The sequence below is a fragment of the Amphibalanus amphitrite genome, unplaced genomic scaffold (genome assembly GCF_019059575.1).
Source record: "Amphibalanus amphitrite isolate SeventyFive unplaced genomic scaffold, NRLGWU_Aamphi_draft 000153F_arrow, whole genome shotgun sequence".
Classification (NCBI taxonomy): domain Eukaryota; kingdom Metazoa; phylum Arthropoda; class Thecostraca; order Balanomorpha; family Balanidae; genus Amphibalanus; species Amphibalanus amphitrite.
In genome coordinates, this window is record NW_024881648.1 from 204,489 (window position 1) to 230,604 (window position 26,116).

General features: G+C 50.9%; 2 protein-coding genes across 5 annotated transcripts in view; one reads left to right on the forward strand and one right to left on the reverse strand.

The window, feature by feature from the left end:
- The first annotated feature begins 1,473 nt into the window (after nt 1-1,473).
- Nucleotides 1,474-3,433, forward strand: LOC122383032 (phospholipase A2-like). The gene is made up of 5 exons (XM_043369088.1): nt 1,474-1,585; nt 1,803-1,906; nt 2,224-2,383; nt 2,711-2,848; nt 3,054-3,433. Exons 2-5 carry the CDS (start codon nt 1,900-1,902, stop codon nt 3,280-3,282), a joined length of 534 nt encoding a protein of 177 aa, XP_043225023.1. The 5' UTR covers nt 1,474-1,585; nt 1,803-1,899; the 3' UTR covers nt 3,283-3,433.
- Nucleotides 3,434-3,588: 155 nt separating this feature from the next.
- Nucleotides 3,589-26,116, reverse strand: part of LOC122383033 (probable phosphorylase b kinase regulatory subunit beta) — a 56,257-nt gene continuing 33,729 nt past the window's right edge. The window contains exons 10-25 of one of the 4 annotated variants that reach the window (XM_043369090.1): nt 25,893-25,901; nt 24,869-25,122; nt 22,175-22,321; nt 21,764-21,847; nt 21,121-21,308; nt 20,733-20,848; nt 17,813-17,961; nt 17,247-17,379; nt 16,748-16,890; nt 16,266-16,468; nt 15,692-15,826; nt 15,105-15,345; nt 14,745-14,852; nt 8,426-8,521; nt 7,283-7,459; nt 3,589-4,147 (exon numbers count right to left, since the gene is read on the reverse strand). In XM_043369090.1, coding sequence (XP_043225025.1) covers nt 3,986-4,147; nt 7,283-7,459; nt 8,426-8,521; nt 14,745-14,852; nt 15,105-15,345; nt 15,692-15,826; nt 16,266-16,468; nt 16,748-16,890; nt 17,247-17,379; nt 17,813-17,961; nt 20,733-20,848; nt 21,121-21,308; nt 21,764-21,847; nt 22,175-22,321; nt 24,869-25,122; nt 25,893-25,901 — 2,345 coding nt within the window. In that variant the 3' untranslated portion in view covers nt 3,589-3,985. Of the gene's footprint in view, nt 7,460-8,425; nt 8,522-14,744; nt 14,853-15,104; nt 15,346-15,691; nt 15,827-16,265; nt 16,469-16,747; nt 16,891-17,246; nt 17,380-17,812; nt 17,962-20,732; nt 20,849-21,120; nt 21,309-21,763; nt 21,848-22,174; nt 22,322-24,868; nt 25,123-25,892; nt 25,902-26,116 lie in introns of all 4 variants that reach the window. The other 3 variants (XM_043369091.1, XM_043369092.1, XM_043369093.1) reach the window with 3 other exon arrangements.

The following is a 26,116-nucleotide window of genomic DNA, read 5'->3' on the forward strand; positions in this document are numbered from 1 at the left end:
ACCAGAAACGAGGAAATAGGTCGTGATGTAGATCCATTTTGGGGGGAGGGATGCATTGACCACTGGCAAAGCCCCTCGCAAGAACATTTCTAAAAGCACTGCAAATACGTCGCGACGCTGCAGTAGACAAACATACCTAACTGCTGCTCGACTTTCACATGTTCAGCGATATTCCAGCCCCCCGGGACATCGTCAGGGGACAGCCCAGTCAGTTCCGGCGAATTATGATGCAATTCGAGTGACGTGCGGCATCTCTGACCCCCCAGACGTCATGCAATTGCAACGTATCTCCGATACGTCTACTGGTGAAGCATAGCCCCCCCCCCCCCCCGGACTAGACTCTACCTACCGCTCTTTGCGGCTTGCGCTCTATCAGTCTATCAACACTACCATAAAGCGTGATAGCGCTTAGCACGACCCTGACGTGTGACTCGACTTCCCCCAATCTCACTCCGAGTCACAGTGATACGGTCAAGGTCCGGGTTAAAAACTAACCTCACTTAGGTACCCGACAGACCGTCATCAGTTCATCACCAGCTAGTCCCCCCCCCCCCGCCACTCAATGACGGGGCACACAGGGGGCGGATTGGGCGGGCCGCGACCAGGTCAATGCCGGCGAGTTTTGTTCCGGATCACACTGTCACCCCCCCCCCCCCCCCACCCCCCCCCCCTGAGTTCGGAGCGGCGGGACAGACATCAGTGTAGTACGCGCAGTGGGGTCACAGGTGTAGCACACAGCCGCAGCCGGGCGGTACGGGAGGCTAGGTCGGGAGAACGGGGAGAGACCGCGAGGGTGAGATTGTGAGGTGAGACTGTGAGATATTAGTGACAGAGTGAGATACTAGAGCGGTGAGACGGTGAGCGGACACAGCGGTCGTCAGTGGACGGTGACCGGTCAGCTGAGGTCACGGCGGTGGACCTCAGCACACAGGGGAGACACCATGCGTTGCAGTCTGGCAGTGGTGCTATCAATGTGTGAGTTGAAGTGGCGATGGATCGCACTTGCATCTATATTTTGTCTGCCGGCTGCCCTCCTATTATAAATAAGTATTCTCCGTTTTCTACCAAAGGAGATATCATCACTGAACATTCTTTCGTAGTTTTCATATGTCGAGTGCATTTTGTCCAGAGCCGTTCTGGCATGGTTCCGCCTCTCTGTGGACAATCACTGTATCGACTGGTGTACTACGCCGGCAATCACTAATTACTACTGACGTAGCACATCGAATGCAGCCCCGTAGAGCGCCCGTCCGCCCAGTCACATTGTCAACTCACCCACGTGAATGACGGGCAACTATAGCTTATTGTGCGCTATGGCCTAATGCTGGGGTATGCCCCAGTTCATGGTATGGGCTGATGGAAACTCAGCAACAAAGTGCTGCTGATAATTATTCAGGTGTTATATCGTCGTGTTCACTATCGCGAGGCATTGAGAACTGGTTCAATCACCCTAACCCCTGTCCCCAGTCGGGGTACTGGAGCTGTTGCAGCCGCTGCAGCCGGCGGCAGCTGCTCCCAGACAGCTGCCGGCCAGCTCAGAGCGAGATGAACACACTCAAGCAGTCCTGCACAGCTTCTGTCAAACGTACGTAAAAGGGTAATCATTGGTAGGTCTCTTTGTAAAGCGGCAGGGCACAAGTTCCAAAGTTTTCATTATTCAACGCAGTTAAATTGACGGATCTCAATTAAATCTCATGAAAGAACCGCGCCTACGCAGTTGACTGCTGAGTCAAATTACAGGGGTCACTTGGGACAGCCTGCAGCACATCAGACCGGGCCTGACCCAGCACCTCCTGTGGTAGGTTCTCCGGCCGGACCTTGCTATGTGGACCGGCGAGGAGGACCAAACGGTCCACAGACGACATCTGGACAGACATCTTAGCCAACAGCACTGCGAAAATGCCGGGTAAATATTCCATCATAGGATCATAGGATTGATAACTCCACAAAATTCACCTCGAATCTGGCCCACTTATTGAGACGATAATTGTATCCATTTCAACCTATCTCATTCATTTAACCGATCCTGCAGCGAAGTCATCTCTCATCAAGCCCTCAATCTAACTCAGCTTCAGATTCTGTCATATTCATCCGAGCGAAACATACGGTATAGATCGATTATTACCCGCATTCCCACAAACATCAATCACACGCGCGCGCGCGCGCGCCCTCTCTCTCTCTCTCTCTCTCTCTCTCTCTCTCTCTCCCCTCCCTCCTCCACAGACACCAAGTGGTGCGGCACGGGCACCAGTGCCACCAGCTACGACGACCTGGGGTCGGCGCGAGCCACCGACCTCTGCTGTCGGCAGCACGACCACTGTCCGGTGTCGCTGGAAGCCGGGGAGGCGCGGGGCGGTGTCACCAACACCGGGCACTTCACACGGTCAGCGGGGGCGGGGGAGGGGGTGGGGGTGGGGGGGCAGTGGTGAGGGAAAGGCAGATTGACAGCAGTCGGCTGGGGATTAGTGTTTACTTGTTTGTTTGTTCAACATCTAGTCCTGACCGGCCATACAGCTTTCGTAATCATCACGGTCGTTGCCAATATACCGTGTTTGGTCTACCGTGGTTTATTGCTAAAATCCTCGTAAGAAACAATGGAAAAGGATTACGTTATATTTGTAACCATGTCGCATTAGCATTTCATGTTGTCTGACGCCGTTTCATCCGTGCATTGGCCCAAATACCTAACTGACCAGACGTTTGTTTTCAGGTCAGACTGTGAATGTGATGCTGCGTTTTTCCACTGTCTGGTCAAGGCTGCCACGGTGCATTCACAACTAGTGGGAGAGCTCTACTTCAACCTTCTGGAGCCAGACTGTATCGAGAGCAGCACTACACGAAGTGAGAGGTACAGTAATTCACAAATGTCTATAAACGGTGGGCGCGAAAGGCCAGAGGCAGGACTTTGTTTGAGTGTAGAGACGAGAGAAGGAACTGTTATGTTTGCACCTGCTCATTTTCCAGCTAAAATACTCATCAGACAGTTGGGTGTATCAAGAAGCCAGCATGAGCCACGAACAAGCGCATGTCTTAACCAGCATTTCAATTTGCAGGCGTGAAGAAGCTCGTGAGGACCAGAATCAGGCCAAAGACCAAGACTCGTCTGAGGACCAGGACGAGGACCAGACCCGGGACCGCTCTCCTCAGCGAGGTGCGCGTCTGCGGTTCGTCCGCCAGCCGCTGGCCGGTCAGTTTCCCGAGCCACCCAATGAAGAGGCGATGGCAGACCGGGTCGAGGCGCTGGCCGCCAGGGCACTGGGCGTATTCACTGCGGGGAGGTAGTTGGACTATAGCGGGCGGACAGCGGGGTTTACAAGGCGGCCTGGCACTGCGGGTCGGGCATTTGGTAGAGGACGGGTGTGGGCTGTGGGTCTGACAGTGTTTCAGTTCACAATAAAGCGGACGCATTGTACACGATGCGTGCTTGTATGAACGTCTCTGAAACAATGTAAAAAAGCAATGAGACGAATGTCCGTAAGATCATCGCTTCAGCGCGCCATATGGTTAAATTCCAACGATTCCACACGCTTCGTCCGCTGCCTTGGGGCGGACGAATCAGAATAAGGAAGAAGAATAAGACTGTGGGTACCCGATTTACAACACATATGTATTGCAGAACAGTCCGGTACGGAAGCGACAATGCAGCTCCGCGCACAAATCCTGCGCTGGGATGCATCTGTACATTTTCTGATAGTTTTCAGCTCATCGTAGTTCCAATATACACACTACACACGGTCATGTGCTATAAGTAACACGACATAGCAATGCATCAGTGACAGTTATAGCAGTTTCCTTCCGCCCACCGCAATCAGTTCCATGATTCGTCAGCACAGGCGCGATAATACAAAAAGCTGGGATAATGGCAAGCAGTATTGTATCTAATATCCGTCCACTGACACGCACAGCTGGGGAAAGAGGACAGGAGAGTAGAGAGGACGCCATGAGGACTCCACAAGGGAGGACTCTCTGGCCGTCCCATTACCTCTCAGATGGTGCCGTCCTCCGAGAGGACAGTGCCGAGGAACTCCGTGAGGATTCCTCCCGGCCAGGAGGACGAGGACTGGGTGGCCGGCAGCTCTGGCGGCTCCGGAGAATCGGAGCTGGGCAGGCTCGGAGGGGGGTAGCTCAGGATGGTCTCGACGGTTAGCTGGAACACAGAGCAGGAAAGTGAGGGGAGAGGACAGGGGACAGGGGTAGGGCAGGGAGGGAGTAAATAGGAGGCGGGGAGGGGACAGAGGGTGGCGGATAGCTCAGGATGGTCTCGACGGTTAGCTGGAACACAGAGCAGGGAAGTGAGGGCAGAGGACAGGAGACAGGGGTGAGATAGGGACATGGAGAGGACAGGGGGGGGGATAGGAGGCGGGGAGGTGATAGGAGGCGGCGGATAGCTCAGGATGGTCTCGACAGTCGAAAGTTACCTAGAACACAGCAGGGAAGTGAGTCGAGAGGACAGGACAAAGTGTAAAGAGAGGTTATACAGTATACCACCCATCAGATCGGCGGCCGGGCGCGCTAGTTCAACCCGCGGGTTCACGCGTCAATTAGATGTAGGGGAGAGTGGGGTAATTTGGCCGGTGGTGTAAATTGGCCGCCCCCACCTGTACGAAAGCTGATAAAAGTGAATGAAATAACTTTAGTCTCTATTCATTTGTCATCGGCAGGACTAACTCGAGAACAAATGTCAAAACTTTCCCCCTCTTAGTTTTATTCAAAATTAATAAAAGGTGAATTACGTTAGAAAATGGTAACTTTTACTTCCGTTTAAAAATTTGTATAACATGTAGTATTTGGGCTATAAACGAATTCCAACATTATAGCGCCATTTTTGAGGGTGTTCAGCGGTCCCAAGAGCAATTTCATCTAGTTCTGTACAGCCATGACGACTTTATAGACAAAAATTTTCAGAATGGCAATGTGGGGTTATTTGGCCGGGACTAGCGGGGCAACTTGGCCGGTGCGCTCAGAGTCACTATGCTGGGACGGCCGAGTTGTCATGGTCAATTATACCATAAAGGACATAATTCATGATCATCTTTGACTACCTTGATGCCATATTTCCTATTGGACAGCTGTAAGGGCATGTGACGTCATCAAAGGTTACCTAACGCTTTTTTGCTAATAAATACTTACAGAAAAAAGATACAGCCACGCAAATGGTCTCATTGTGTTCAGCTCGTCAAGGCGCATCGAATGATATACATGATGACCTTGAACTCACGTAACCTTGAGGTCAATCGACCTGAGGTAACGTGACCTGAAGCCAACCTTTGACCTTGACCTCTTGAGGTCAACACATGCATGTTTCGATGCGGAATGACGAGGGAATTACGATTGTGCTTTTGGTTTTGGCCTAGCTTGATTACTTCAAAAGTTATTCGTAAAAAACTGTCATCGCATCTAGAGCCGCTATTTTGACTATTTTCGACTCCTCTGACGGCTGAGTCAACCTCCAAAATGCTTCAAATGCGTCGTAGGACACGCGTCATTCCTGAATGTGAAGCTGACTCGCCTATAACAAAAATCATGGCCTCAAACTAACACCGGCCAAATTACCCCACACCCCCGGCCAAATAACCCTGCTAGTGGGGCAATTTGGCCGCTTTGCAGACCTTTGTAATACGCCACGATTTCAATATAAGTAGTTACTCAATCATTTCAAGTTTACTGTCCAAGAAAGTAGAATGTATGCCACACCTGTCAGCGTTGAGAAAATGCAGAAATGTGTTGTCGATTTTTAGTTACATCGTTTTCTAAAAAAAGCGGCCAAATTACCCCACTCTCCCCTACCGTGACTACCGTAAACCGCCAGTCAGTTAGGGGAGAGGAAGCGGAAATGACCGGGGCCAAGTGACGAGGCTCTATCACACGGTCATTAGTACGGGATGGGTGTACTGTCACGGCAGACAAAGCAACCCGCAACACATCTGAGATTCACCGGGCGGGCGGGCTGCGCGCTTACTTGATCGGGCTATACATAAGGGGAGGGAATTACAAATGAGGATGACAAAAATTGTCATGGATGGCACGACGGGGTACTGGCCCGGGTCTGGCCCAAAAACACTCAACACTGACAAGTCTGTACACAGACACGCAGTAAGTCAGTTACAGACATCCCTGATTGGCTCGACTATCGCAGACCGAACTGATCTACGGTGTGGTTAATATCATACATGTGAGCTCAGACTAGGTTAGTTTGGAGGACTAAGCATATGACTACGATATCAGCTCAAATAACAGCTCCCTTTACAATGATTTACAAGCGCCTGCTGTCTACAAATTCTGAAACAGCAGCAGCAATTATTAGACTCGCAAATGCAAAGCACGTAAGCTATCAATTCACGAACATACCGTAGAGTGTCACTAACACCTCAGCAAGGCGGCACAATATGCCTCTACAAAACCCTTCATGACCGACTGGCGGTTCTAAGCACAATACATTCAGCATTTTAGAAAACTAGCCCAAACTTATACATCTACACACAAATCAAAATCTAAGGCATCGAATATGAAACCCGTGACGATTATCCGTTGCCATGAAGCACCAGCGAAAGCACAAGGCATGACTTCAAGCATTTGCGCGTCGCACATTCTAATCTCTCACACTGTTCATCTAGCAGTGTTACCACATCCTGCATTCAACTCGTAGCACGAGCCACAATCTGCAGCACCACACCTCACGTGGCACGTATTGCACTTCACGTGTTCGTCCATATGCCCCCTTGCGGCACGAAGCACGAGACTTGCCCACGTGACGAGAGTACAGTACCTCTCTGCCAGTCTCTACCAGAACCTCCCTGGATTATGTTGCCACCACAGCAGGGGATTCTTCCTTGGTATCGTCCGGCGCACCCGGCTCGCGTACGAACACATATCGTGAGCTTCAGGGGCTCTACACAGAGCACGTCGTCGGGTGACATAGGGTAAGCGTTCAAACCTGGGGGCAGCTCAGGTGACGAGCGACCACAATTTTCTGACCGTTGTCTCGTTGGCTATCCGAAGCAGCAGATCCTACGATTAGTTACAACAGCCAGCCCAAGGCTTGATCAAAGAATTTCTGTTCATCCACTTAAAAAAGTCAACAATCCTGCTTCAGTCTTCACTCTTGACCAGTCAAACAACTGGCCTCATTGATCTCTATCCCTAGCGCATCTCGACTCTCCAGTCTCTAGCCATCTACAAAACACTAGCTCCTAGCACGCAGCTCCGTCCTCTGAAAACTCCACCCATCACCTATCTCTCTCTCCGGCTCTCCCTCCCCGTCCCCCTAGGCGATGTTACATGCCTGCGGCGAGGCGGCGGCGCTCTCCAGAGCGGCCGTGGCGTCGATGTCGTCCAGGGCCGTCATGGGCCGCGTCAGCAAGTGGTGGACCACAGTCCGGGCCAGGTAGCCGGCGGTGGCTGACGGAGGCAGCTGGAAGAACCCGTCCAGCTCACTGGTCGTGCCGCCCTCGCCGCCGTCCTGTCAGAAGAGGGACGGGAGGGGAGGGGTGTCAGAGAAGGGGTAGCAGGGGGGCGGGGTGATGTATGTGGTTAAAGAGTAGCTGGCAAGAATGGTAGCATTGAGTCAAAAATGAGAGCAAAAAACCGTCCAGCACTATTCTGAATAGAAAGTCAAAGTCAAAAGATAACATACAACATAAACATCAAAGCAGTTTAAGAAGTTCAATGTCACTAATTTTATGAGTTCAATTCAAAGAAGATTATCGACCAGGCACATCAAACTTGCTTGTGAAAAGGAAAAACATGTATGTAGCTCTGATGGAAAGTCTAAAAAGATGTCAAGAAGCAGAAAGCAAGACGGACGCCAGAAGCTTCATAGTCTCTCTGCCGTAGGACAGTGCATTAAATCCAATCCAAGGAAGCGCGGTGCCTAAAGCGTCGCCACCCTGGAAAAGCCAGCTCAGAGTCTGTGCCAATACACTGGTCAACGAACAAGCGATCGCCAAAGATCTTCAAAGGCATGAGAAGCCACCTCAAAGCATAAGAAGCGCTAAGAGCTTAGTCACCAATCAGCACTCCATATGGCTTAGTCACAACACACATACAAAAGCCTTTAGGGGCCAACAAGCCCACACAGTTCAGACGAACAAAGCTCATCGTGTTTCTCAGACGGAGTGGCAGTGCCCGACTTGATCACAGCACATGATTCCCGACTGTACCGTTCGTGCTCATGTGTGTGAACGTGTTTCTGATCTACGTGGCAATTACAGCCCGGATGATTACTAGTCACTATACATACACTACACACACAGTGTCCTGACTGCTTTCTCGGTAGTAACCGTTCAACACCTAACCGTCTATATCGGACACAACTAGCGCATGACCAGCTCAGGTAAGCACGCCCTGCACCGCCTGCACGCCCCGCACGCCCTGCACGCCCTGCACGCCCCGCACGCCGAGCCCCGAGGGTGCACGCCTCGCGGACCTCTGTTCCGACCGTGCTGTGTCGCCGGGAGCCCGCGTACACGAACCGTCGACGGAACACGTCAGTTCGGCCGTATGGCAGGGGCAGGTTCACGTCCTGGTAGAGAGCGGTAGACCGGTCGGTAGAACGACCACAGACAGAACTGTCTGTGGGAGCTGATTATAGGGAGCTGATTGGGGCCGACTGAACCGAGCAAATCGACAGCTCACTATGTGCCCTGGGGTTTAGTGATTTTAGTTGATAAACTGCTCCGACGAACGACTGAAAGGGTTCGACTGTAAGGGTATCTTCTGCAATACACTAGTTACGGAGCGAGCGAAGCGAGCGGAGTCTTATGCCGGGTTCACACCGGATTCCGGGCCGGCAAAATTCCGTCTGCCGGGCCGGAAAAATGGCCAATTCCGTGCCGGAAAATTGAAAACTGGTGTGAACCGGCAAATCTGGCAACTTCTTTTGACCGGTCCGGCAGGCCGGAGAGCCAGATTTTCCGGTCCGGCAAGAAGTTGAAATCATCTCAACTTTTGCCTTGCCGGATAGCCACCGTTTGTGATATGAAATTAAGGCACGAGGGAAATAATGTTATGTTTCAGCGCTACAGGCCCAATTTAACCAACGGTGCCCTAATAGTCTCGCGATTTTTCACGAGAATATAAAATTCAAGCGTAAATTTGACGGCGTTTCATTTTTATTTCAAAACATTTGCATCTCAAACGGAGTGACAGCTACACTTCTGTTTTTGTATTTCACATGACTCATTGCCTTTTCAAATTATAAATTAATTTCATTGGTTGGAAAATATCCATGGCTTTATAAAAAAATAATAAATATTATAAGGAAGCGGTGAGAAGGGCAAATTTGTGGAACAACATTGCGGACGCGCTGGTTACCTGGTTACGAGCGAGCGAGCGCAGCGAGCGAAGCGAGTCTTTTCAATATAACGGAAAAATCTCAGTATGAGCGGCCCAGCCCGGCCCGGCCCGGCCCGGCCTGTAACGCTTTTGAGAGGCTTATATCTCAGCAACCGCTAGACCGATTGGCCTGCGGTCTTTTTTGCTGGGTAGCCCCATCCCTTCTACCCCGTAATTGACTACTTTTGATACATCTCAGTGACCGTCGTGGCACGTGCCACGTGAAAAGTCAAGGGTGTTCAAGTTGTTTTGCAAAAGTAGTGATTTTGAGAGGGTCATATCTCAGCAGCCGCTTGGCGATTGTCTTGCAGTAATTTTTGTATGGTAGCTGCATCCCTTCTACCAAAGGTCGGATACTCTTGATCTATGTGAGTGACCCCCACTGCACGTGCAAAATACAAAAAGAAGAGGTGCCAAATTTGTTCCCATTTCAATAACTCGGTAATTACTGGGGGGATTTCGCTGAAACTTGGCATACAGGTAGGCACCCACCAGGCAATGCATTCCCATATGTTGCGGTTAAGGTGCTACTGCACGTGCGCACGTGCAGGGGGCGTTTCCAGATCTCGAGAACGGCTGGGCCGATTGCGCTCAAATTTGGTACACGGTTGGGGACCAGTTAGTAGGGTGCCGTGCATAAGTCAGTTTGGACCCCGTTTGCACGTGCGCACGTGCAGAATGCCGCTTCCAGATCTCAGGAACGGCTGGGCCGATTGCGTTCAAATTTGGCATACCGCTAGCGACCGGTTAGAAGGGTGCTTTGCACAAGCCCGTTGGAAGTACCCTCTCGCCCTTCCGCACGTGCAGGGCTCGCTATCTCGCTCGCTCGTTCTTCGCCCAAAAGGCGTTTTACTGGTTGTAGAAAGAGCGGAGCCAGTATCTGCAGAAGAGATTAGCAAGCGCTGGAGCCGGCCGCAGGACAGGTAGCACAATGTACGTATTGCTTATTGCTTAACTTTCGTCGTCTACGAAGTGGAGCCAGCCGAGCAGATTCTGAAATCTACATTCTACAAGACGCGCTGACAACACTTCTCTGCCCTCGATGCCCTCCTACACAAGCACATAGCAGCTCGGGAGGGTGGAGGCAGTTTTGCCATTCAATCGCAAGTAGAAGATTCAGGAAATGCGATGGTGCTGAATGCCAAGGATATTATCCCGCGCCCTGCTGGGGGCTGGGGGTGGGGGTGGGCGTGGGGGGGGGGGTACTTGAATTTTGAACCCTCCCTGTGGTTTTTCGCGAATATCTCAAAAACGGCGGCTGTTTTTGGCACACCTTATCATGCATCTTTTCTGCACATGTTGTAAAAATTGTAGACCAAGGTCACTTAAAGTCAGGTCACCAGGTCACTTCAAGTGACCTCACCTCATACAAAGTTTCAACGTCTTCCATAGCTACATCGAGCGACCGACCTCTTTGAAACTCTCAGCGATTGATAAGGGCAACAATATGTACACAATTTAAATAAATAACTATCTCGGAATTTTGATATCTGTGACCTAAGGTCAGGTCAATTTTGTGAACTCCTCATTATAAGTCAATGGGAGAAAATCGATGCCAAGTTATGCGTTGGCTTGTTGTAAATCGTCGACATTCGACCTGAAAATCGGTGAAATTCGGCTTTCCATGACCTCTGGTGACCTGACCTTTGATTTGACCAAAAAAGTGACCAAATTAATTTCGTCATTATTTTTGACACTCTTTCGAACGCCGCCTTCCCCGTATCGCTGCGTGGCCCAGGAGCCGAGTTAGAAGGGGGGGGGGTGTTATTGATTTCCTATCCTTGGAAATCAATAACAAAAATTTAGGATTAAAATAATAATTTAGGACCCCACGCCTTGCTGGCGTGGGGTCCTAAATTCCCACGCCAGCAAGGCGTGGAAATTTAGGACCCCCAGCGGGGCGCGGGTTATGGCGGTATGAGTCAGTGACAGTCAGATGACCGATTTTGAGACCCAGCCATCTACATCAGCAAGCGTAATATCAAGCTCGCCGTCTCTAATGCGCCTTGCCCAGCACTCAATTCCTCTTTGTTCACAAGTGTTTTTAAACCAACAACAGCCAAAGCGCGATTGAAATAAATCAGTGTCTTTTAGTCGATACCTAGCCCCATAGATAACATGAACTACCTGGATTGGACACTCGTTTTTGGCGCGAAAAATAAGAGGCCACTTTGGCCTCTTATTTTTAATGACGGATTTTTAATCAGTATTTTGAGAGGCTGATATCTCAGTAACCGCTGGGCCGATTCGCCTGCGGTCTTTTTTGTTGGGTAGCTCCATCCTTTCTGCTCCGCAATTCACTTATCGTGATGCATTCAGGTGACCGTCGTGGCACGTGGCACGTGAAAAGTCGGGGTGTTCAAGTCGTTCTGCTGGGGTAACAATTTTGAGAGGCCTATATCTCAGTAACCACTGGGGCGATTGACTTGCGGTAACTTTTGTAGAGTAGCTGTATCCCTTCTAACAAACATTGGATACTCTTGGTGCACGTGAGTGACCCCCGCTGCACGTGCAAAGTGCAAAAAAAGAAAAGGTGTTAAATTTGTTCCCATTACAGTAACTCAGCAGGTAGTTCATGTTATCTATGCTAGCCCGCATGCTGTAAATGTTAAATTGTATTAATGTTGCTAATATACCTACCAGTGAAGGATGGATGATTTTCGGTTGGATGGAACTGCATCAGTGACTTGTAAAGCCGTCACACAAGCATGTGCGATTTCAAAATAATTCGCGAGATTGCTTGGTACCTACTTATCGTACTTAGAATGACATTTCCGGCTCGACTTTCCGGTTTTCCGGTTCTAGCGACTTTTTTTGACATCTAGCGACAATTTCAACATTTTGGTGCCGGCCCGGCAGACGGAATTTTTCCGGACCGGAAAACCGGTGTGAACCCGGCTTTACGTAGAATAACGGAAATTTCTGAGTATGAGCGGCCGGCCGTGGTCACGATTCTGCGACGCTTATATCTCAGCAACAACTTGACCGATTTACATGCGGTAATTTTTGTAGGGTAGCTTCATTCCTTCTACCAAGTATTGGACTATTCCCGATGGATGTGGGTGACCCCTTATGCACGTGCCACGTGCAAAACGAAGAGGTGTCACTTTTGTAATTGTTGCAATATCTCGGTAACTACTTGGCCGATTGCGCTGAAAGTTGGCATGTAGGTAGGCACCCACTAGGCAATGCATATCCATGTGCCAGAGTTGGGGTGCTTCTGCACGTGCGCACGTGCAGGGGTCGATTCCAGATCTCGAGAACGGCTGGACCGATGGCGCTCAAATTTGGCACATGGTTAGGGACCGGTTAGTAGGGTGCCGTGCAAAAGTCAGTTGGGACCCATTTTGCACGTGCGCACGTGCAGGGTGCCGCTTCCAGATCTCGAGAACGGCTGGGCCGATTGTGCTCAAATTTGGCACATCGCTAGAGACCGGTTAGTAGGGTGCCGTGCACAAGTCAGCTGGAGGTACCCCCTCGAAATTTCGCACGTGCAAGGCTCACCCTCTCGCTCGCTCCGTTAGTCGCCCCAAAAGGCGTTATACTGGTTTTTAACGTAGAACGGTAACATGGAATGAACGAAAACTAACGTACGATTCATATGAATGGTCATATTCAAAACCCAACGTAGCATTTATTGTCTAACAGACAGAAAGATAGCATCCCACCCAGCAGCTGGGGCATTCCACGATAGATCGTACCACTTTTTTCCAATTTGACACCCTCATCTCTCGGATTTTAACGATAATTGGTCTAGTATACCATCAGGGGCTCTGAATCCTCCTGTGACAATCTCAGGCTAATCCGATGAGTAGTTTTTGAGTTATAATGTATAACATGTTTTGGATCTTGCGTTGCAGCGCCAAGTTTGGCGGGCTGTAACTCTAAGACGGATAATCCAAATGCCAAATGTTATACGGCATTGAACTTGCATTGAAACGAAGAATAATATGCATTTTTAAAATTTTGAAATATAAACTATTTTTGATATATAACACATCGAGTGTCCTTTCATTTGCATTTTTATGCCTTTGGGACCAAATTTTTTTGAATTTTTATTTACTTAAAAACATTTTTGGATCATTATTAAGTAGTATGCAAAAAATTAGGAAGGTGTTCTTTCTATAAATGTACTAATTTTGCGTCACAGTAATGGTCTCGAATTGTGATTTCGGGAAGAGAGCCTACAAATGGCGTGGTAAAGCTGCCTAGTGACATCACTGGTTACTGAAAGTCCAATTGAAGTCATTTTTGCCTCAGGTTTGCATTGTTGACCTTGCGTGACGTCATTCGTACGTCACTAGGGTCATAAGAGTTTTTCGTCAATAACTCTCGATCAAATTGAGCTAGAGAGACGGGAAAGCTACCAATGGACTCAGGAAGACCTTGCGAATCGAATGATGTGCAATATGATCTCATTCACCCAGCTTCGTGGCCTGACCCGACTGTTAACCATCTCTGTGGCGGCGCTGGTTGGCTTTGCCGCGGACTCGGGGCGGTCACGTGATGCCCGGCGGCTGGCTGCCGGCTGGGCCGCCCGGTCGGGGAGCGGAGCCAAATACACGGCAGTGTGCTGACCCGAGGTCAGCAACTTAAGCTGACCTCACCAGAATAAACAGTATACCATTCGACGCGCCGGTGCTAGGCAAACACAAAGATGCTAAAACTGGGGCTCTGCGACCATTTGTTGCGAAGTTATCTACCAAAAACCGGACCCGTAATTTGGGTCACTTGAAATGACCTTCAGGGGTCACCAATGAACCCGAGACCTTAAAATGTGGTATCATTCGGTGCATCTTGTAACGGCGCACATGCTCGTTTTTTTCCGCAAGGTTCTAGCTCCATTAGAGGCGAAACGACCCCCGGAAACCCATTTTGTATGCATTAAAATGAGAAACTTATAGAAAGAACACCTTTCTAATTTTTTGCATGTCGATTTTAAATGACCTAAACTTTATTTTGAAGAAATAAAAATGGCAAAATTTTTGGTCCCAAGGGCCGTTATAGACAATTTCAAAAAATATTACGACTTTTTTCAATATTAAAAGCTTTTCTTTCCAATTTTAAAAAAGCTGTATTAATCTTTGATTCACCGTTAGTTCAAAGCTGTTTACCGTTTGTTGCTTGCTTAGCTCGTTTTTGAGTTATAGCTCATCAAACTCACCCTTACAATCTGAAGTTTAGAAAATATTATGCAATGTAGCTCAAAAAGTTTTCATCTGAGAAGTCTGAAATTTTGACAGGTGTTTTTGGAGCCTATGATTACCCCTAGTACCAATTTTCATTCAAATCTGAGAGATGAGGGTGACGGGCCTGGTACGATCTATCGTGGAATGCCCCAGCTCTTTTGTCAGTGTCCCGTCTGCGACTCCCCATCTGTCCCACACCACACAGCCAATGTCACACCTCACCTTGAGGTAGAGCCGGTGCGCCTCGTCGACCATCTGGGAGAGCTCGATGCAGCCGCGGAAACTCAGCTCCGGATTACGCTCCAGGATGGTGGCTATCAGCGCAATCAGCTGTCGAAGGGAGGGGAGGTTATCAGTCGGTCTTCAGGGTCGTAAGAAGGGTTAAGGACAGGGATTCGTACGCGTGTGGAAAAAGTGCAGGATGCGCATAGGAAAAAAAGGTTAAGTTATAAAGGCAGCAGATTGTACAGCCAATTTTTTTACGAACAGATAACCATCAACAATCCGACCCCCGCCCCCCTCGAAAAAGCCCCCTTCAGAGGAAGTCTTCCATTGGGAGGCCTCCCCGCGCCGCGTCCGCACCTGCACCACGATCTGCCGGAGCTCCGGCTGCGGACACTGGGCCAGCATATCGTTCACCAGGATGGCGAACCGCAGCTCGCCGACCGTCATGTCGGTGATGGTGGGCGACTGGGGCAGGTGGCGCTGGCCGATCGTCAGGCCGCCGGCTGTGCGGCCCAGGATGAACCACACAGAGCTGTGCAGGTTGCGCGGACTGCGGCCCAGGCAGCCGTCAATCTGACGCTGCTGGCGCGGCGTGATGCTGCCAGAGGGAGAGAGGAGGGGGGGGGGGGGCGAGCTTGAGCTTGGCAGACTAGCAAGGGTCAGATGGTTTATTAACCTAATTGGGATGACAGCTTTGTTAGCGATAGTTATATGAAAGTACACGTGATTCGACAAAACGTGTAACATTGCAATGCATTATGCAAGGCATCCACTGTAAGAATTACCACTGCCTGATAAATATACCCTTATACTGGGCAGCTTGCTGCCAAAAATGAACCGCTGACAAGGTATTGCAGATCCCCATCTGACGGTCTCTTCACGAACATGTTGCAGGGCAGCAGCTCCTCAGTCCTGAAGTCAGACTACAAACAGCAGTTCCCCACCTGATGTTGCAGGAGTTGCTGTCCAGCGAGAGCACGTTGTATAGGAGCGCGCGGACCTCGCTGGGCGCCATCTCAGCGATGGGCTGCTCGCGGCCCTCGATCCTGCTATACAGCTCCATGGCCTGCAGGAACCAGCTGTATAGGGGAAACGGTACACGGTCACAGAGCCGCGCAGCACATTACAGCCCGCACTGTACCGCACAGGGGTAGCATCAGACTCAGGGAGATACCATCTCGCTGGTTCATACCGGTATGTCAACGCCACGAGACAAAAGTGATGCATTCAGTTCTCGCCAATCAGCACTCTAAGCCCTTGCGTGGACTGGAGACTTATTTAGCCTCCGCTCCTAGCATCTCATCCCCACGCCACGCTCCCACTCCGTCCAACTCACTTACATATCACGGTATTTCACGCTAGCTTCACCAGGATGCCCCACCTCCGCCGTATCCCGCTCACCCGATCCTGATGGTGAGTATTGTGAGCTCACCCGATCCTGATGGTCAGTATGGTGAGTTTGGTGAGCAGCTCACCCGATCCTGATGGTGAGTATGAAGAGTATAGTGAGCAGCTCACCCGATCCTGATGGTGAGTATGCCGGCGAACAGGTCAGGCCGGGTGAGGATGAGCCGTCCACTGCAGAGGACCAGCTCCTGCTGCAGCACCGCCTGCACCACGTCCAGCGGACGCACAGAGCCGAAGAACAGCGACTCGATCTCGGCCGGAGTCAGCGGCTTGTCAATCACCACCTCCGGCTGGCCGATCACGCCGATAGCGAACTGGGGGAGGGAGGGGAGGGGGAGGGGTAAGGGGTAAGACGGTATGCGTGGTAGCTAGGGGGCGAGTGAGGAAAGTAGCATGAGATGCTAATTGAGTAGTTCTGTTCTGATGCTCTCTCTCTCTCTGACTAATCCGTAGTTTAGACAGAGTAGTTTCAGGGTTAGATGTCTGAGGTGTGGCTGTGGGTTCCTGTACTGACCTGTTTTCCGGAGACGAGTATGACCGTCAGGTAGGGGCTGATGCTGTCTATAGAGTGGTTTCAGAGGTCTGAGACTGACCTGTTTCCCGGAGACGAGTATGGCCGTCAGGTAGGGGCTGATGCTGTCCACCACGCGGCCCAGCAGGCTGCTGCAGAAGCGCAGCACTGACCAGCAGCGCAGCGTGCCTGCCTCACTGTTGAGCTGAACGAGTCGCTGGTGCACTGACCAAACACAAACGGCAGCGTGGACAGGTGAACACAATCAGACTCAATGGCGGACAAACACAAAATATCTATCTAAGAATGTGTCACCTAACATAAAGAATAAAGCGTCCCAGTAATTCACAGAATCCGCCTCTTGTTTGCCAACTTCATAATAGTTTGTTGATGAAAACAAACAAGCAACAGAGAAAAAAGCCGTGTTACTAACACCGGAGAAAAGCAGACGGAAGCTTATCTGCCCATATCTGTTCCGTCCCTAAATCAACTAATAGCAAAGCCCTTCTCACCCTCTTCTGAACCCCTTCACATCCTCTCACCACCAGCCTCCCGACCCGCCCCGTTCCCCCACCACTCACCAGTAACACCCTCGAGCTGATAGTCGGGCCCGTGCCGGTCGAGCAGCAGTTTGAGGATGTAGCTCCGGCCGCGCAGCGTGGTGATACCCCGCCAGATGTGCTGCAGCTCGTGGTCAGACTTGTGCTGCAGCTCCTGTGACCGAAGAAAGGTGTTCGGTCAGTCGGTCACAGGTCACAGCTGGTACTGGTCACAGCCTCACAAGTGGTCATAGTCCTCAGGTCACAGACACAGGTGTAGCTCACCGAAGGGAGAAACTAGGAGCACATTAGACAGAACATGATAGCAACAAAGGTTTATTTTTGGAGTGAAGCCGTGCATCACGTCTAAAGGCGGATGTTCAGTCCAGCCTTTACCCGCTGAGTCTCTACGTGGGAGGATAGCAGCAGCTACATCACTGTACACTCCAAGGTACACTGACCTGAATGGTGAGCGGCTCTGTCTCGTTGTAGATGGTCGCCGTCGGGACCTCGGTCGGTACCCCCTCCCCCTCCTCCCCACTGACCTGAATAGTGAGCGGCTCCGTCTCGTTGTAGATGGTCTCTGTAGTAACCCCTCCCCCACTAACCTGAATGGTGAGCGGCTCTGTCTCGTTGTAGATGGTCGCCGTCGGGATGTCGGTGAGGCTCTGGTAGCCCACCGTTTTGTTGGCCAGTTCCCGGAACGGCTCCGGCTCCACGCCCCAGTCCTCAGCGGCGTCCATAAAGTCCAAGTGCTCTGAGGGGCAGCGCGGAAAACCGTTGTCAGTGAGGTGACTTACAGTGAGGCGGTCATGGCTATCATCTCTTCTGGCTTAGGGGTCGAACGAGTTTACACGATGTCGGACCTTATTTCCTTTCTAATAGACCTTAGCCGTGACTCAGCGGCGTATTTAGAAAATCGCGAAGGGGGGGCCAAGGGTTTGGAGGGCGCCACCTCACCCAAGGAGGGCGCCATACGTTCGCGAGATAAAAATCCTTAACGATCGCTCAGCGGAGGGGGGAGGGGTGGGAGGCCTTTTTTACTACGCCACCAGTTTTTTTGCGTACCTTGGTATAGGTTATGCTGCATTGATTTTCCATCGTGTGTATTTTGTTTTTACTCCAGGTCACAAAAGGTCAAGTCACCCGCTCAGCTTAAGTGACTATGCTTAAAACATTTTTTTAAAGTTAGGTCACTCGACATGGCCTGATGACCTTGCTTTTAGCGACTATGGTTTGCATTTTATAAAGCACGTGTAAGAGTAATGTACCAAAAGGTGTGCCCCTCCCGCTCACCCAGTTCCCTCCCCCAACAGGAAAAAACGGAAGCTCGTAGCGTAGTGGTATATGGGATTTTTCTACCGCATGTCTGAAGAAATGTCCTGGCGCGGGTTATTCTGACACGTGACGAAAAGGTTGGAAGTGATTGGCTATAAGTTCCTACTAAAGAAGTGTTGTTGTGCGCGCCGAAGGCGCGCGAAATTTTTGAAAACAACCTTTTCCTCCGCCTTTTAGGCACATATTTTACGTGCTCACTGTTCAAAGCTCTTCTCGCTCTTTTACCAAATTTGAAGGTGTAAAAATACCTAAGGTTTGGTGGGGCCGGTGCCACACAAACTGTATAGGAAGCTTCGCCCATGGGTGACGATGCAGAAAAGTTTATTGGCGGTGGCATACACACCAGACCACCATATCGGATTGATACCGGAGCGCGAGGTGCGTAAACACAAGCGCACAACGAGAAGGCGGCAGAAACAGAAAGATAGGTGAACCATAACAGGACTGTTCCTCATGAGATTGATTAGCCTCCTCGGGCTTCTCATCCAAATTACCTCGACCAGCCCTCATGGCCTTCTCACAGATGCATATTACAGTGTTGAATACCTAAATAACCAGCTTCAATCACTGAAACTGATGCCTGCTGTTGCAGCCGAACCTGTTGACAATACTTAATCGTGATCCATATAAAATAGATGTCATGATGCATGTAAAGTAAGATCAATCCGTTAAGACCAAAGACGTGTTTTATGCATGGTAGAGCGTAGACAGTTTTGGTATGCTTCATTCATTATGCTGAATGCACGTTCATTTGTGGCAGTTTTCACAGGCCACAAATGAACAAAGTAGATAAATCAGGAAAGACATCAATATGTGCAAGAGAACTGCTAAGTTGGGAAACATGCCAAAGGAGTAGATAAATTATAGGAGGGCAGCGATCAACGGAGGTCGCCAATAGGTAGAAGGGCTGCCTGCGATCGACAGGAGGTCGCTAATAGGTAGGAGAGCCCCGATCAACATCCCGAGTTTCGACAGGAGGGCACCGATAGGTAGGAGGGTGGCAAGCAGCAGGAGGGCGCCAATGGGTAGAAGGGCGGCGATCAACAGGAGGGCGCCAATAGGTAGGAGGGCCCCGATCAACAATCAACAGGAGGGTGCCACCAGGTGAGAGGGCGGCAAGGAACAGGAGAGCACCAATAGATAGGAAGGTGGCGATCAACAAGAGGTCGCCAATGAGTGGAAGGGTGACGATCAAGTTCAACAGGAGGGTGGCAATGGTGAGGAGAGTGCCTTTGCCCAAGAGGATGACATTAAACAGGAGGGGACCTGTGGGGAGGGCGCCAATTTAGCAGGAAAGTGCCAGTGGGTAGGAGGGCGGCGATCAACAGGAGGGCGTCATTGGTTAGGAGGGCGGCGATCAACACGAGGGCGCCAATAGGTAGAAGGGCCCCGATTAACATTCAACAGGAGGGACTAGGGAACCAATAGGTAAGAGGGCGCCATGCAATGGCTAGAAGGGTGGCACTCAACAAGAGGGTGCCAAAAGGGAGGAGGGCGGCCATCAAAATTTCACGAGGGCACAATTGGTGGGAGAGCGCCAATAATTATGAGAGTGCCGACCAGCAGAAGGGCACCATTGTATGGGCAAGGTGGCGACCTACAGGAGGGCGCCTTCGGGTGAGAGGGCGCCTGTTTACCAGAGAGCGCCAATAGGTAGGAGTACAACGATCAAATGAGGGCGCCAGTGGGTAGGAGGGCAGCGATCAACAGGCTTACATAGGCGACTACCGCTACGCTTAGAAAGCTTTAGCCTACAAATGCGGTTGGAGGGCGCCCAAGGGAGCCCTCCAATCGTATTTGGAGTGCGTATTTGGAATGGCGCCCTCCGAGGGCGCCCTCCAACCGTATTTTCCCTGCAAACGCATTCGCGATTGGGCGCCCTCCAGTTGCGATTGTTTTTCGATTCGATTCTATTACAATTGCATTTGCGATTGGAGGGCGCCTTCGGCGCCCAAGGGGGGGGCCATGGCCCAGTGGCCCCCCCCCCCCTGCCTACGCCCCTGCCGTGACTCTTTGCTAAAGCCATCTTTCTGACACAACTAAAAGAAACAACAACAAACAACAAAACGTAACTTTGTGATTGTATGTTCAGATGGTACCGAGAAGGCTAGACACACAGTCCACATTAGCTCTTCGCTCGTCTGACCGGCACCCCGTTGCCGTCCCTGTCTAGGTGGCCTGCCGACTCACCGGTGCACGAGGAGGACATGAGGTTCTGCAGTCGCCCCACGCGCACCTTGACGCCCTCGCAGGAGCCCGTCTTCAGCATGGCCAGCAGGTCCACCATCTTACGGAAGTTGGTGTCCCTGCGCGGAGGCAGGGGCGTATACAGTCAGATACAGTGATAAGGTCTAGGGCTCAGTGATAAATTTGATGAACTAAAAAAGGGCCATTGTGTGTGACCACCAGTGTGTGGCTATTGGAGCATCACTAGACCAGCCCTGAACAGCCCGTAGAAGTTGACAAACAAGCGATAAATAGGAATAAACCCTCCCGTGTAAACTGGGACTAGCCACTCCACCTCATCTTGGTTTCATTCACGACACTCCACCACATGCGCATCTCCACGATGTCCTACCTCATGTGCGTCTCCTTCATGATGAGACAGCAGGTGGGCCGACCGGAGAGGCGCCAGTAGCGGCCCACGAACTGGATCTCAGACTTGATGTCGTCAATGAGCAGCGCCATATCGTGGTTCAGGTAGAAGTCGGTGCTGTCGAAGATCAGCGGGTAGCAGAGCACCGTCTGGCCAGAGATCCGGTATACCTGGCGGGGCAGACCAGAAGATCAGAATCTGAGTCAGAAGATCTGAAGATCTGGGGGGGGGGGCAGATGAGATTAAGATCAGAGGGTAGCAGAGTACCGTCTGGCCAGATATCCGGTACACCTGGCGGGGGCAGACCAGAAGATCAGAATCTGGGTCAGAAGATCTGAAGATCTGGGGGGGGGCAGATGAGAAGATCAGAGGGTAGCAGAGCACCGTCTGGCCAGAGATCCGGTACACCTGGCGGGGAAGAACGGCGGCCGAATGAGGTGTGGAACAAATGAGGAAAACGCGTATCTAAAGATGAGAATATAATACAAACTCGTAACCAATTTGATAGACATTCTGATCACCACATTGTTATCAAAGGCTGTCATGTTAACATTCTGACTGATCCCGTCCCATTCTTATCTTACTGGCCTTTCACGCGAGGGAACTTTCGGTATTCGATTCTTACCTTGCTGGTGCCGAGAGCTCCGATTGGCCGGGGCGGACGGCCCTCCAGACCCAGCTTCCAGTTGACGCCCAGGTTACGGTACACCTGCAGGAGATCACAAACACACCGTTAGAGCTCAACGGATACCGAAATAAAGAGTAGGTACTGAGAGAGAATAATGAATTGAAGCTACACATCAGTAATTGCAAGAAAGCAGTTTGGCGGAGTTAAGAGTAATGTACGGGTGAAAGACAGCCCACTCGCGAAATCGCATCGCTCCATTCACATCATATCTAAGTTCAGCTAGGCACGCTGGCGAATGGACCGTAAAAAAAATGAATTGCAACGCCGGCCTGTCGAGCTCTGCCTCTGAAAGAAACGACCAACCGGTATGTGCTGACAATCCCTCCCTCGCCCGGGAGTGCGACTCGCCTGCACCAGCTGTTTCTGTGACCAGATCTGGACGGGCTCGACCTCCTTGGGCGTCTGAGACTGGATGCCGTAAGTGGCCAGCATGGCCTGAAGGCGGCGGGACTCGGCGACGAGCACCACCTGCACCACCAGGTCACTGGCAGTGCCCTGGGGGTCAGGTCAGGGCGTCAGTGCCACCTGAACCACCAGGTCACTGGCCGTGCCCTGGGGGTCAGGTCAGGTCAGGTCTGGTGAGATGATCTCCAGGTCACTGGCAGTGCCCTGTGGACCAAGTGAGGTCACTTGAAATTACGTCCCGCATATTTTTACCAACTCCATTGTCAGCATTTGAAAGTAGCAATCAGTACCATCAGCAACACCGAAAATGTCACAAGTTTTCCTCGCGTCAAATATTACATCAAAACACATCAAATGTTCGTCAGGCTACATCTAAGCACTGGATACATCTTGAAAGTTAGCTTAGGTCAGACCTGGCCAAATCAATCAAATACGGCTCCTACATTGCCGGTCACGCCAGAGCGGGTCGCATACAGCCGTAGCAATAGGGTGAACAATCGTGCCCACTGCCGTGGCGCAGAATATGGTACATGTAGCAAACATGCGCCACTACGTACCCCGAGCACCATTTAACATACAGCAAATGCACTTTAAAATTCTACTCCACGATACCCTGAAGTTTCAAAGCGATTCCAGAATGACAAAGATTGCGGCCAGTACACCGATACATCCATATGTACAAGTAAAAACATCAAGGCACCGCACATCGCCACGGGCGAGGCATGATCAACGATCCGCCCTCCAACTGGTAAGTCAGATTTTAGTCACCACACATACACACGGGTTCCGTCCAGCAATCACAGAGCCCTGGTGGACCCTAGTAGCTGAAACAGACTCTTCCGCTTGGTTTCTACAAAGGTACTATCCCGCTAACTGCTAACAAGCCTTGAAACGCACACAAACGCTTTGTCAGTTGCCTTAAAAACCAGTGAGCAGGAGTTTCTAATCGCAAACACACAGACACACGCACATACATATAACGCACACGCACACGCAGCCACAGTTTACGCACACACACATACAGACCGGTCTCCATTATTGCACGACAGTCATTGTTGCATAGGTCGCACAGCGTGGGTGAGCCGGGGGTCTGCCAGTCTCGTCCTGCCACTCCTGCCTCCGTCTCAAATACGGCATTACGTCTGCATGCTATCACTACTACCTCCGCAGTCCTGGGCTGAGCCATCTGCCAATCTACTGCTACTGTTCGGGCCGGGCCGGGCGGGATGCCTGAGCGAGGCAAATCACTACTAGGCCGATAGGATGGACAGACTGTACAATATCGAGGATGGGTGCCTTCAGACGTTTGATGGGTGCCTACAGGCCTCACATGGGTGCCTAGAGGCGGTAGATAAGTAATCACGGACGGTGAATAGGTGCCTAGGCGGCGGAGATGCCCACAGGCTTGTACGCTCCTGGTTGCTGCAGTATGGTGTAATAGATCCTCCACTACCACAATGTGTGTCAGTCACCAGAGGCGGGGCTCTGAAGCAGGGAGGCGCCTGGGTCTCCGTATGCTAGGACAGCCAGCAGACACCTCAGCTAGACGCGCGCGTAAGCTGACGGTGCGGCAGACACTGGTCTGGGTATCATGCAGAGCGGACACAGGCGGGGGGCGCCCCTGCGGGCGGTGGCGTTACCTCGTTTCGGTTCTGCCGACAGGAGGGTCCTCGCCGGTGTCAAACGGACCACTGGCCGGTATGTGGGAGACAGAAAGACAGACAGAGACGGAGCGAATACGGGGAGTCGCTGCGGTGGCCTCGGGGGTTGAAAATCACACACAACGGGGAAAATTGTGGCGTGGCAATAGCGGCGTGTAAACTGTTGACAGCGTGATATAACTGTAAGCGATTACGTCACTTGGCATATTGCTGTGTACATAAACGCTATAGCTTTTACACAAGAATGCGCCATTATAGGAGTCTTTGCCCACCCGTGTTGCACGGTGAACGCAATGACGAAACCAAGCAAAACATAGCAATGCATCTTATGTCGCTGCATTAAGCCTTTAGCACACAAAACACAAACCTTTTTTACTAATGTATGCGTTTTTCGCACTGCAAGTGAATTCCTCAGAAATTTCCACCGGTAATCAGCAGCCCAAAACTTTGAAAAACTTCAAGACTAAGAATTTTGACAAGAGTTCATTCCTAACGATTTCCAGATAGAGTGGTTACAACCAAGGCACATTCACCGAGCTAATCGTTAACGACTTGTTCGATACCGAACTCATATTTTAAAGACGACCAAACCAACACCAAATCACCCTTCTACACCCATCTAAGGTCGTCTTGAGTGAAATGGTACAGCAACAGACATGCCAGAAAAAAACTAACTTGAACTTACCATCAACAACAGTGCACTACTGTTTGAAGAAACTACTTCTTGAACTACTAAACGGCACTACATCCCACAAAGGGAATGCTTGGTCCAATAACTCCATCACATCCCCGTAGACCCCGAGAGTTTGACGGAAAGCACCAGAACACATTGCGCCGCTTACTCCTGCCGATCTCCGTCACTAAATCGGTCCACCTTACAAGTCCTCCGCCTTCAGACCTACTCTCCACCTGTCCACCTGTCCACCCTCTCCACCCTTCCACCCGTCCCCCCTCCACTCCCCCGCCCCCCACGCACCTGGAACGCCGAGTAGCGCGTGGTACGGCGCGGCCGGTTGTACGACGGCAGGTACCTCCGGATCAGGTCGATCTCATTGATGTGCACCAGTTCCTCGAGCAGCAGCTCCGTCACCACCAGCATGGCCTGGCCCCAGAGGAACAGGTCGCCGGGGCCGCCCACAGCGCTGGCGAACCGCGGCTGGCTGCCCGGCTCGGCCCGCTCGCCACTCAGGTGCTCCGACGGCACGAAATAGTACTGCGGCAGCGTCGGGTCTGCGGCGCACAGAGATAGAGTGTAGACACGGCGCGTGGAGAAGGGGAGAGGGAGAAAAGGGAACGGCGGGCCATGGTGTTACAAACAAATATGCATTATACATGAAAAGATTGAAAAAGTACGCTGAGAAGTGTTGTTTGCAGTTGAGTCATTGTACGGTTAAATGTAAGATAAAGGGATACCGATCAAGACGAATCGACACAAGCACACAGCTCTCTGCCTATCGTGAACCACACCTACCGGTCATATATTCGAAAAAATGAGCAGAGACGCTGGCTTGAATACTGCTATCCACCCAACATTGATCCGGCACTTGGTGAAACTTCAAAATATTGCGTCGTTAGCATAAAAATACGATGTTAATACCAGCTTAGCGACACTTCGTCTCTGCAAACAAACGCCGTAATTTTGAAGACCTGCTGAAATTATTAGCAGGTGGTAAAATCACATTAGAAGCATACATAAAGCTAGGGATAAGCAATGACGGACATACAGTAAATATGATATTCCTTCCATACAATGCGCAAACAGGATTATATCCACTGCAATATTCCCGTGCAAAGATGAGTAGAAAAGCGGAATGATCGGTGCAATGTGCATAGCGGAACCGTCTTGAGCAGTGTGCAGATTAGCGTGTTAATTGTCAAAACATGCATGAAATTCGCTAGCGTTTGACATATAATTTGACTTTTACTTTCCATCTGTTTGCGTGATGGAAAGGTCCATGCAGATCACGGAGCCGTCATAACCCTCAGTGATCGAAACTTACTGGAAGCCGCTGTAATGGCGGTGAACACAGAGGTCAAGGTCAGATGAAGGTTCACTACCTAAAAACGGGGAGCATTCCGAGAACAAACGATGGACGGCATGACAATTCGATGGTTTAAGCAATTCTAAAAACATGCGAGGAGACTGAAGGGGCCAACTGGGGTCTAACTAAGACGAATCCAACAACGTGAATAAGCACAAATTTCAGGGTAAGGTCGCCAACTA